At 40.8% G+C, this 13,327-nt stretch overlaps 1 protein-coding gene across 4 annotated transcripts in view; it reads right to left on the bottom strand.

Moving 5' to 3' along the window:
* SCUBE2 (signal peptide, CUB domain, EGF-like 2) overlaps positions 1-13,327 on the bottom strand; it is a 100,668-nt gene that overhangs the window by 59,415 nt on the left and 27,926 nt on the right. For all 4 annotated transcript variants that reach the window (XM_015412270.1, XM_015412268.1, XM_015412267.1 and 1 more), the window contains exons 5-8: positions 9,872-9,997; positions 8,221-8,337; positions 3,803-3,892; positions 1,693-1,809 (exon numbers count right to left, since the gene is read on the bottom strand). In XM_015412270.1, coding sequence (XP_015267756.1) covers positions 1,693-1,809; positions 3,803-3,892; positions 8,221-8,337; positions 9,872-9,997 — 450 coding nt within the window. The remainder of the gene's footprint in view (positions 1-1,692; positions 1,810-3,802; positions 3,893-8,220; positions 8,338-9,871; positions 9,998-13,327) is intronic.

The raw sequence follows: 13,327 nt of genomic DNA, 5'->3' as shown, positions 1-13,327 counted from the left end.
GGTAGAGAAAGTACTCTTTAGATTAGGCTTTTCTCCTTTTGACTGCAACCTGAATGTGCACTGAATCTACTTGAATAAATGTAAGTTCTGACCTTGTGTAACAGACTCCTTGGGAGATTTATTTACTGCACGCAGGGCTATTTTTGGGCAGGAACGCACGGGAACGGAGTTCCGGCTGGCTCCCAAGTTGGCCACGCCCAGCAGGAACTCATTCGCATAATAGGCCACACCCAACAGCAGAAATGCATTAGGATTGGCTACATTAGGGGTGTGTGGCCTAACATGCAAAGGAGTTCCTGCTACAAAAAAAGGCCCTGGGTTTTGACAACAAACAAGGTAAACAGAATAAGAAGCAAAAGGTGGGTGTGGCTGGATAACCACGCTTCTGGTAACTTGGGGGTGCGTCCTAATGTGCCAATGAGCTGTGCTGGCAGGGGTGTGGCCTAATATGCTAATGAGTTTCTGGTGTTGGGTGTGGCCTATTATGCTAATGAGTTCCTGCTGGGCTTTTTCTACAAAAAGAGCCCTGACTGCACTCAGCACCACAGTTCTATGAATGGGCAAACTCTGCTATATTCACTAAATATCCCAAAAGAGGCAGCGTAATTACTGCCCTTAGAGAAGACGTCCCCAGAACAGTGATTCATGCACAACATAGAGGGGGGATGCCTCTGATGGTGTCCACACACATTTTCTGGTATCCATTTTGTGTATCAAGCAGAGCGCTTTCTGTAGCAGGAATTCCTTTGCATATTAGGCAACACACCCCTAATGTAGCCAATCCTCCAAAAGCTTACAGTCGCCCCTGTAAGAAGAGCTCTGTAAGCTCTTGGAGGATTGGCTACATTAGGAGTGTGTCACCTCATATGCGGAGGAGTTCCCACTACAAAAAGAGCCCTGGAAGGAACAAGCAATACATAGATCCAGAAAGAACTAAGTGGGCTTCTGTATCAAAAGTCTGGGAAACAGATTTCAATATGCAGAGATTTGGAGCCACTTCACTTGTTAGATGAAAGACAAGTTCCCATTTGTCAACCATACTAAAACCTTATATTCTGTACTACTCAGCCGGCATTAGTTCTCAAGGTAGCTCACAGTAAAATAAGCACACCATATACAATAGAATACTAAAAACAACTTAAAACTCTGACGATAAAATCAAAGGCAGCACAGCACTACAAACCAAACACAAGGTGAATGCATGCCAGGAAGCCTCAGGTAAGTGCCAGTTCTAGCTAACATGTATCATGCACATTAGACCTATGGCTCCCATTCATGGTGCATGGCTCACCACATAAATAAGCACTGAACAAACAGGAACTCTTCTTTCCCAAAGCACATGAAGCAGCTCTTACATGGCTCTCTATTGATGGATTACGTTTGTACAAATAATATTGCATCAGCATGCTTTTAGTCTAGTTGACTGTGCACACGCAGGCTCCCTTTAGCACAATACCATCTGCAGATCAGCAAAATCATAAGATAGAACTGAATGCAAAAGCAAACCTCACACGTTCCTAGATTCCAAGAGTGGATAAGATTAGAGGGGCCATATGCAAATTATAGCTGAGCCTTTGCTGTGCCAGATTTTTTAAAATGACGTGAGTTTCATTAGGATACTCTGTAAAAACCACTTGCAGATAGCGAAACAGCAGTTTCTTTACACACATTACCTAAAATCGTAAAACCTACCTTTGCAAGTTTTCCCATCAAACTGAAGAGTAAATCCAACAGGACAGCTGCAGTGAACACCTGTTGAGGTATCCTTACAAGTGCGATCACAGCCACCGTTATTGACGGCACATGTTTCTAAAGGAAGAGAAAAAAATGGCTTTTGCAGAAGGAAAAAACTAGAACGGAATTTAAAAAGTATTTTTATTATTTTACTAATTACTTCAGTTATACTATGCCTTTCTTCCCAATGGGGACTGAAAGCCACTTACATCCTTCTCCACTCCTCCACTTTATCTTCACAACAGCTCTGTGAGATAGGTTAGGCTGAGAGTACATTACTGGACTTACATCCTTCTCCACTCCTCCACTTTACCTTCACAACAGCTCTGTGAGATAGGTGAGAGTACATTACTGGCCAGCAAGTTCCTACGGCAGAGTGGGGATTCGAATCTGAGTGTCCCTCATCTTAGTCTGACATTCTACCCACTACAGCACACTGACTCTAAAAGTAACATGCATGTGATGCTTGCTTTGATTCAAAAGGAATTACTTCAATTCTAAGATGCCTACAGCATAATTAAGACGTGGGCACCTTTCTTCCTTTGTTAAGTGACATTAACTATACCTTCAAACATTGTAAAAATGGCATATGTGACAGCTACGAGGTTTGTGATGTGTCCTACAAGCATCCAAGAAGAGGAATCAAAGTTTCAGTTGCTTTCATATGGATATTTCATTTCATTCATTCGGGACATCAAATGAAGATAGAAGGCCATATTTAAGCCAAATGGTTGGATGTTCTCAACCACACTGTCACCAGCAAGCCGATTAACACAATTTAATTACACTAAGCCCCTAAAAGTCTTGACATAAAGGCATCTGTAGCATCTTTATTTACTGTTGCATAGGCTTCCATGGATTAAAAAGGTAAAGGTTCCCTTGCTTTTAAGCCAGTCGAATCCGACTCTACGGTTGCGGTGCTTATCTCCATCTCAAAGCCGAAGAGCCAGCGCTGTCCGAAGACATTTCCGTGGTCATGTGGCCGGTATGACTAAACACCAAGGTGCACGGAATGCTGTTACCTTCCCACTGAAGTGGGACCTATTTATCTACTTGCAATTCCTTGCTTTCGAACTGCTAGGTTGGCAAAAGCTGGAACTAGAGACAGGAGCTCACTCCGTCATGCGGCACACTCGAGTCTCGAACTGCTGAACTACCGACCTTCCCCAGCCTGCAGTTCAGCATCTTAACCGCTTGAGCCACCGCAGCTCCTTTCCATGGATTAGAGCCCACTTAATCAGACACATGAAGCGGACTAGTCCATTAAAATGTACGTTATCATAAATCTATTCGTCTAACAGGTGCTACAATTTTTTTGTTTGCTTCTGATGCGACAGCTACCCCTGTAGAATTCTTCACAAAAAGTCTTGGAATCACGAATTGCATTCTCATATCCTGTCTCAAAGAACAGCATAGCAGGTTGGGTATAGTAAATGCTTCTACGGACAGAAGGATTTCCATTCATGCAGTGCAATGTTCCCTTCCCGTCCCCACAGCAGCTCAAGAGCCCCCCCCCCAATGCTGCTCCTGGAGACAGTGGACTCCCCGGAACAGCAATTCGGGGGCATTTGGGGCTGGGGGGGGGAATCCAAGCCAGTAATTTCAAGCACTTTCAAGTAATCCAGAGTCCCAGTTTTCCACTGAACAGCATGCTCTCTGATCACAAGGCGGAAAAGCAGTATTTTCCCTTGTGATACATCTTAAATTACCCACAGACTTCTCTCTGATGATGACAGACCACAGATGCAGTTCCAGCATGTTTCAAGTTCAGCAAGACTGGGAAAAACACTGCCTCTGGGCATGTGCATGACTGAATGTGTATGCTTGAGACAGCCAGCACAGGAGACAACATGACAACGGTTCACACAGGCACTGTTTGTGAGTGCCCCTGACAAATGCAAAACTTAGACCTTTATGGCATGAAAGCAAATGCAACTCTTATTGACTTATCAACAGAATGAGTGTTTACAAGAGCACAAATTCTACAAGCTACAAAACATCAAGGAAAAATGTTTTTACACAGCTAGGTTAGGAAAACCATTATCTTAAAAAAATCTGAAGACTTTACCCATGAGCAGTCGCCGCTTCACCCGCTTGTCTACATCAGCTCCTGCTGTGGCATTGTTTTCCACTATCTCAGTTGAAGCCTCATCTCTCTCTAATATTAAAAAAGAGTCCCATGTGAAAAAGAATTGTTGCCCAGCACCACCCAGTGATCAGCAACATTGAGAATTTTTCTTCTGTTGTATAGGACATACTACAAACACTGTACTTTTCTGGAAAGGGTTTAAGAGAAATAAATAAGAGATAAGAGAATCCTTGTACAGTGCAGAAGTACTGGACTTACTAGCACTAGACACTGCAGTGCTAAGAAAGCACCAAAGATCAAACTGGCTGCTCCAAACACAAAAAAGACATGCACTATTACTGAACGATAGCTTTGCAGAGGATGCCAATTGCTTTATAAAAATCTATCATCATCAATTCAGTTGCAAAATAGCATATATATAGATATGTGTGTGTGTGTGTGTGTGTGTGTGTGTGTGTGTTATACCCTGAGTGCAAACTCCATATACTATTTCATCTATAAATAATTGATAGCTCAGACTTCAAATATTCAATTAATGGAAACCAACTACAGTCGATAAATTCAATACACCGTTGCAGAGCAGACAACTTAACCACCTGCATGGTATCCCAAACTGTCAGTAAACACTTTCCCACTTCTGTGGGAGTCGCTGGGTCTTCCAATACCTTACAAACACCACTCTTGCAACTGCCAACATATTTAAGATTATTTCTCTACAAGGAGATTAGTACTCTCTCTGTGCAGTTCAAGAGGAAGCTTTTAGGACTCCGCGGAAGCGCCAGTATTCCAAATGTTAAATATTATCTTTTGGACCATTTTCCAATAAACTTCTGACCTATGTCAATGCCACCATATGTGGTAAAAAAAAATCTGCATTTTTTTTTCCAGCGCACAACCAGCATTCACTACTCAATTCATGACTAATCTTCAGAAAGTCTCCTTGGCTTTCGACTGAGTTATCACTGTAAAACAGGTTTCTGTAACTGCACGTCCAATGAGAACAGAGCATCTTGTTTACATACAAAATTCCATTTTTCTAAACTCAGTTGACACACAGAAGAAATTAAAATAGATAATAGTCATAATAATCACAATTATCTCAGCAATTTGGGGCTCTGGACTTCTCTAGTCCTTAGAAGCAGCCCAAAATAAAATCTGCGTGCTGGCTGTTGGCTGTTCTCTCCACCTTCAATACAAACCTTGGTTTATAAAGCAACCATTAACTACTGGCTGAAAATTATCTTTTGTATATCTACCCGTCTCCTAACTTTGAAATATGGAGAGATGAAGGCTAACTCGTGACTTGGTTTTATTGGTAGCTAGCTAGTCTTGGATTCTGAAACCAACACTTGAGCAGCCTTGCCTTCCATGCAGCTAAACGCTTAGTAAAACAGTTCCTTCTTTCTCTCCTGACTCTTCCAGCATACTTTACTGACATAATAAATTATGAGAACCAAAAGGCTTGCCAAGCGATTCTACCCCCCTTGCCGCTCTCGAAGGCTGCTTCAATGGGATTTCGTATAGTGAAAGAGTCTGCTCTTGTGACTATAGGGCCATTGAGGATTTGTCCCCATGTAACATTCCGTTGCCCGAGATTTGAGGATGAGCATTAAAAGTTTCTGAGGACCATTATATCTCTCTCGGCATGAAGATCAGGATAAACCAGTACTACTACTGGCAGGATGGGATAAGTGCATTTCTTTCCAAATGGCGAGGTTTGTTGCTGCCATCATAAAGATGAGGATGCTAATGTAAACACGGTTGACCTGCACGCTAATTGCTCTACTCTGGGTCATTAGCCATTGGATTGTAAAGTGTATTATCCTTCTTTTGTTATTTTTTTTAAAGTCAGGAAATAGGATCTTTATTTAAAGATAGCTGAATACCAATATTTTTAGATTCTCAGTTGTACAGCGAACATCATAAGGGATAACCCCATTACTGTTAATCCGATTCTTATAATATACAAAACCTTATTTCTCCCATTTTGGGTAAACCTATCTCTGACTGCTGAAGACAACAGAGAAACGGTAGGGGCTAGATGCCTACTGCATTGGCCTCATACATGTAACATATCAGTAATGACTGCATTATTAAATCTATAATTTTTCTTTTCTTTTCAGACTTCTCAAGCCATAGAAAAGCATATAAAAGTATATTTTATTAAATCCTGCTCTATTAAATCCTGGAGTGTTTTGTTTCCTTTTCCACTCTGAAAGTCTTTGTAACCTTCAACTCTAAAGTAATAAATTCAATATGCCACACCCTCCCTTTTCTCGACATTATGCATAGCATTTGCATTAACCTTTGGCCTCTTGCCTTCCCAAGCAAAACGATTCAGTAACTTCTGCCAATCCCTAACCAAATGTTCAGTGTTACTAACTAACACTTTTTTCTTAATTAAAAGTTTAATCTTTGGGAAATTGCAATCTTAATGGCAATTACTGCGCCTAATAAAGACAGCTTTAAGGCTGCCCATGGGTTACCTGAGAGTCAAAATTGTACCTCGCTAAATCAGTATTATCCTATGCTGACATAACCTTTAAATATCTAACACGTCTTGGGTTCATTTTCATATCCTGTTTGAATTTTGATTAATCTAAAAATAAAGTAGGGCTTCTGATTCACATCAAAATTAATCATATACCCTGCCAGATTTCCACAGATTTTGATGCTATCTGCAAGTGCTATATTCAAGCCTTCAGGGTCTCTCATAGATATAGATAAGAGGGGAGGCACCATCGTATAGCCTGATCTTGTCAGATCCTGGAAGCTAAGCAGGGATCGAAGAAGAAGAAAGAAGAAAAAGAAAGAAGAAGAGTAAGAAGAAGGAGGAGGAGGAGGAGAAGAAGAAGGAGAAGAAGAAGGAGAAGAAGAAGAAGGAGAAGGAGACGAAAAGAAGGAGAAGAAGAAGGAGAAGAAGGAGAAGAAGGAGGAGAAGAAGAAGGAGGAGAAGGAGGAGAAGGAGAAGAAGGAGAAGGAGAAGGAGAAGGAGAGGAGGAGGAGGAGGAGGAGGAGGAGGAGATTGGATTTATACCCCGCCCTTCACTTGGAGTCTCAGAGCGGCTTACAAACTCCTTTCCCTTCCCCTCCCCACAACAGACACCCTGTGAGGTAGGTGAGGCTGAGAGAGCTCTGACAGAAACTGCTCTTTTTCAAGGACAGCTGTCCCGGAGCTTGTGACTGACCCAAGGTCACATCAGCAGGTGCCAGTGGAGGAGTGGGGAATCAAACCCGGTTCTCCCAGATTAGAGTCCACCAAACTGGCTCTACTTGGATGGAAGGCTCTGCAGAGGAAGGCAACAGTAAACCACCTCTGCTTAATCACTTGCCTTGAAAGCCCCTTGCAGGGGTTGCCATAAGTTGGCTGTGACTTGAAGCATTTCACACACATGCACACACACACACATATTTCAGAGAGCACCAGTTCCATTCCCACTCTTGCCTTGCAACAGACCGTAAACTGACAGATAAAAGGTTATTCTTTTGTTTTTATGTGGGCATGGAGGATTCCACCTCATGTGGGGGTTTGAACCAGAAAATGTGGCTGTAGGTGAAACTGATGTTGCTATAGCTATGTTGCTGGCCCTTTCCAGAAAATGTCCCTCATTCTAATATTATCAGAGCAGTGCAGCTAAAGGGAATGGCAGCCACACTATTCTTAAGAACTAGCTTTGCATATTAACAAACTCATTCATTCAGTCTCCCCAAAGGAAGTTTAAATGGGTAAAGATATATGTGGCAGTCTCCATTGTCCAGACAGAAGTGAGGTGAAAAGAACCCACAATGGTGGGTGGAAATGTTTCCTTCCATCCCCACAATTCCATGGTTTCTACTTAGAGTTCTTCCATAATTAAGACTGCTTTCAAAAGAGACCTAAAAAGCATCTTTGAGCCCTCAGCCTCATTTTGTATCATATGGAAGTGTTGTTAATGTGGAATGAAACACACACCAAAAAAATCAAATGGATATTATTCTAGCCACGGCATGTTTCCCATATGCATTACAAAGCAGCAGCTTAAGTAACATTAACATTTGGTTAATATTAAATAGGAGTAAAACGTTTTGTCAAAACGAGCCCTCTATCATCTCCATCGCCAAATAATTTAAACTTAAGCAAAATGGAAAAGACTGAATCTAAGCCCAGAAGAGTATTTTAATTGCACTAGAGTCTGGGATACCATAACCAAAACTGTTTTGCCTGTAAAATCAAGTCTCCCAAGTGGCCAGACCAGGGAAGGAGATGTACTCTGCACTTAGAAAATGCAGTTTGGCCTCCTCCAATTTTTAAGCAAGGTTAATTTTTCAAAAAATTATCCGTACAGAAATCACCAATGGCCAAGTCTCAACATTAGAAATGGCAACTGGAACTGAAAAGCATTAAAGTGCTCACAGACCAAGGCAGGTTCTTCCATTGGAATGCACAGTGTATTCTGGGTGACATCCACAGACAGGCCCATCCTCAGCGTCCTCACATGTATGCTGACAGCCACCATTTCCGTGGTTGCACGTCACTGAAAGGAAAACATACAAATCAGCTTCAGAAACATTTACAAAGCCTGTAAAGACCAGGAAGCCTCCATCTTCTGTAACACTACATACATGCCTTCTATACATTTGGCATCCTTATAAGGAATTTTAGCATGTATTTTGCCAGCGAGTATGTACTTTGACATAATTAGAAATTAATTACACCCAGGGGCAGTAAACAGATGAAAGTGTTTCCTTGATTGCTTTTAACTGATATAACAATTTAATTAATTTAACGCAATTAACTTGATTATATTATTCATTACATTTAAATTGCTTTTATTTAAGTGGCTTATGACTGATGACCCAATGAAAAGCAAGTAACACGGTAACGTGTTATTTCTGAGAGTCTTTCATTTATATTAAATAGGCAAATAATTTACTGTGATTCGATGCCATCTTACAACACAATGCCTCAATTAAACGTTTGACAGACAGTTATGGCACCGAAAACCCATTTTTAAGAAGACAGCTCTGATTAGGATCCTGTTAGAAATCAACACTGTTGAAGATATACCGATGCAGCATCTTAAAGATAAATAGTGTTAGGGTGGTATGAGCAGAGGTCATTTCGGGGGGGAACGCGGGGGAACGCAGTTCCCCCGGGTGAGGTGCGGGGGGCGGGGCACATGACGAAGCCCCGCCCCCTGCTTCCGGCCGCCCCGCTTCCAGCCCTCATTCAGCCAGGAGGAGGCAGGAGAAGAGGGAGGGTAAGTTGCTTCCTCCCTGCCTCTCCCCACCCCTGCCTGCCTGGGGCCAGGGAGGGCCTTGGCGGGGCTTCCTCGCACTCCCGCCGGCCTTGCAGGTCCACCGCCGGGCCCCTGATGTCAGGGGGTGTGGCATATGCTAATGAGTTATGCGAATGAGTTCCCCTAGCTCTTTTTCTACGAAATGACCCCTGGGTATGAGCATTCATAGACAGGAGCAGACTTCACCATTCATGAGCACCTTAAATCTGTTCATCTTTAAGATGCCAAGGAAACCTTTGCAATTAAGAGCGGCAACAGAATGAGAACTACACTTTACACTCACCGCCAGCATGAGCCCAGGGTCTCCCTAATAGCCAAGAAGGAGAACGATCAAGTAAAATTAGACACTAAGGAGAGAGCTAAACAAAGGTAAATAAAATACTAAGAAAAGGGTCAAGATTCTACTTTCCCTTTGTCTGTGATGGTGCTTGGATGAGGGACCCTTTACAACTGTCAATAAGCAGGCTGCTCTCACACAGCGAACATTAACATGAAACACAGTTTTAATGAAGTCATTGCTCTAGGATTTGTGATTAATGAGATAACCATTTTGGTCGCAACAGTTAAATAGTAAAGCATATGAATCCAAATGAAAAATGGAGGGCTTGTGCAGTGGCATTTTAGAAATCCACCCAATTCCATTTGGTAATTTATCATTTAATCTCCCAAACAAAACAGGTATCCCGGAATTAACAAATCAGCTACAAGAATGGCAGAATTCTACTTGCTCGCTTTGAGAAACCATAAGTATGTGTAGAATGTAGCATACAAATGCAGTCTCTCTGGTTCCTGGCTAGTTCAAATCCAGGTCTGCATTCACAGGCCACTCCTCCTTTCGGCGCTTCTTTGCAAATATGGGCACAGCCATGATCTTTATTCATGCAGCTCATGCCTTCTGCAGAAACAACAAAAAAGATGCATCAGTGCCTTTCAGTGCAGACATAGCTTAGACTACACCCCTATATTCCAGTAAATATCAAATGTGTGACCCAATCAATTGTTATTTAAACAAAATATATACATCAGGGAACAAAATCATAACCTGCAGTAAATATCAAATGTGTGACCCAATCAATAGATACAACAGGGAACAAAAGCATAACCTGTAACACCACTGCCTTAATTGCTGTTCTCTCTTTGTTTTTTAAAACTTATTTGTATCTGGTCCTTTTTCTAAGTAAAAAATGATATAAATGGAGATGTGACCCTAATTCATTCTCACAACAGCCCTATGAGGTTAGCTAGGCTGGGAGATCGTGATTAGCCCAAGGACACCAAGTGAGCGTCATGCCTGACCAGGAATTTCAGCCCAGAACACCTTATGTCAAGCCCAACTTTCTATTATCTACATCGTACTGGCTTCTTATATTACTTGTTTACATAGCTGCATTTCTTACTGTATGGTTATACAAGGAACCGCAAATGTGACTATTTCTAGTTAAAATTCAGTTTTAAAACAAACACATAAATCAAAAAGCTTTCTTTGGGGGCTGCTTAAAGAGTAAAATTATTGCTGTTAAGTCCACCATATGTCAAAATGATGACTGCCATGACATTTTAAAGGTTTATACACATCTGTAAACATGCAGTGGAGAAGGTTCCCAAATGTCCCCAAACGGGCAAATCTTGCCTTCAAACATTATGATGTTCACTGAAGACACATAGTGAACATGCTGGAAACATGAGTGCCATGCTTCCATGAACATGAAACTTAGTTAGAGTCTATGCTTTCCAGGTCCCATGCACCTGTTCTTCACTGAGACACAAAAGGGTATCTAGCCTGAAAAGGGGATCATTCCATTTATTGTGACTTATGGGGGGGATGGCTTGCCTAAGCACGCTCATATTTCAAGGTAGCTTCTTGCATCAAGAACAGCATGTGATTAGCCTAAGGGCATCAAGTGAGCACCATGTCTTAGATGATACCCGGCTCTATATATTCATTACTGTAGACAACATTCAGTTCTGTTTCATTATCTTAGCCTACTGATATATCCACCTGAACCAAGATACTGAAGAAACACAGCCTCTTGCCCAACAGCCTCCAGCATCAGGGAACTTAGACAGCCTGATTCCCTTTGGAACTTGTATCTATCATTTTAAATGAATGTGCTTTAAAAAATACCTAAACCTATGATCTATTCCATGTAGCTCTCTAGTACCAAATATCACATTTTAATAGAGCCATTATTAAGTGTTTCATTAAAGGCTTTCTATACATCCAGTTGTCCATGCTGTGTCATTCATTGGCTGAACAGAATTTAGTATGAACAAACAGGTTATGGATGAGGAAGAATAAGTCATATTAGGTGGCTTTTCTCCCTACCGGGAGCCTCAAAGTTTTCATCTCGGACAGTTTACAAGCAGTTAATACTCTGGCATTCAAAATGAATTGCTACACATAGTATTGGTCCTGATAAAATATATTATATTGTTTTGGATTAATCGGCAGACAAATCAAGAAATGTAAACCGATGACATGATGTATACTGAAAATTATAAATAAACAGTAAAAAAAAAGAACCGAAAAGGTAAGAAAGAAATCTACTAGCGAGCCAATAGTTAAAGCCTCATATATACTTGTTATAAGTAAAAATACATGTATTTATTTTGAGAAAAGTTAAAAAATATATACGGGCCCAATGAAAGCCTCATTACAAAGTACAAATAACATACACCCAAGGACCAATTATGACCTAAAGTGCTTCGGCCCAATAAGGACTTTTGTTAATCTGCAGACAATGTCTACTGAAAGTTTTGGTACAGGAACAGGCCAAAGGCAGTAATGGAACTGTTTTGTATGCAACAGTTTTCAGTTCTTACCCCTTCATAGTGGGTTGGCGATTCATACTCACTGTGGCCAATGGATATACAATAGCAGGACATCTATCAAAACCCATATCATTTCTGGGGAAAAAAACTCTGGCCCAAATGCAGAATGACTGAGTAGTTTGCACATACACAGTTCATTAACTCATGTATCTTACATCCCATGATATCCATAATGTGAAACAACGCAATTGTGAACTGGATGGAAACTTGCTGAATTTACTGACAAATTAACAGATTTATTTGCAGAACAGTTCCCCTAAATTTCTCATATCCCTGTTGTGCTACCATAATATTCATTGCCCCAAGAAGATAGCACGCTTTTGGAAAGATCTGTAACATTTTAATCAGGCATGCAGTAGTCTGTTTTTGGCTTTGGTAGCTTTCTTCTAGGGGGAAAATAGGCTTTGAGCATCAAAGAAGCAAACTGCTCCGCTGCTTTGATTATTCTGCTCTGTTGGCTTCTTGATTCCTTTCCCACAGTGAGAACCATCCAGAATATACAAAAGAGCCTAAAGATCGCCCCATGAAAGATGGCAATCCCTATGATGCTGTCAGCCAGGCTCTTTGCATCACAGTAGATCACAAATTAGCCTTATTAACTCTGGTTGTTCTGTGGCATTTCAGAGCTTCAACATGCCATGTGATCTGTCTGTTAGCTAAGAGGTGTTTAAAACGTATTAAGAGAATTAAAGAGCTTAGCTTCTGTTAACAGTGTAACTTCACTGTGTGCATTCTGAAACCAACAGAGACATCATTCAAACAGGTACTTTGGTAAAGTCCATTGAGCCAAAATCTCTCTTGAAATGCTGAGTTGGGACTTGCTTGGTTTGCATATAAAGAAAATCTTCATTATTAAAAGTTTTAAAAAAGGGGGAGACAGTAATGTCCAAAACAGACCACATTTTACAAAAACAAAGGCATCCTTTGTTTCATTAAACCCTCTTTGGCTGAGTTGTGAAATCAACTGTCCAACTAAACATTATTTGTGTAGAGAAAGAATTATCAAAATGTGTTAAAACCTCTAATTATAAGCCAAATTGCACATATCTCTGTTCCAGTATTTATTAAGAATCAACTGCTTGAAATACTGAAGAATGTATAATACGTATATTTGGAAAACATATTACTAATGTGCCATTTTTATACAATTGTATTCTTAGGACTACAAAAGAGAATAAGTCAACAAGTTATCTATCCCGTAATTTCTAGACCTCTAAATGAAGATCTTTTCCCCCCTCAAAATAAATTACCTCCCTTCCCAATCCTGAACAAGAGCCCACAAGAAAACACAAGGAACAGTTATCAACATGTACTATATTCAAATTAAATAAACATTTGCAAAAATGCCCGTGTGCCAATAGGCTCTTAATATCCCATCTGAAAATCATACTGT

Source organism: Gekko japonicus, unplaced genomic scaffold, assembly GCF_001447785.1.
Source record: "Gekko japonicus isolate JY-2015 unplaced genomic scaffold, Gekko_japonicus_V1.1 scaffold3090, whole genome shotgun sequence".
Lineage (NCBI taxonomy): Eukaryota > Metazoa > Chordata > Lepidosauria > Squamata > Gekkonidae > Gekko > Gekko japonicus.
This window is presented reverse-complemented; position numbering and strand designations above follow the sequence as displayed.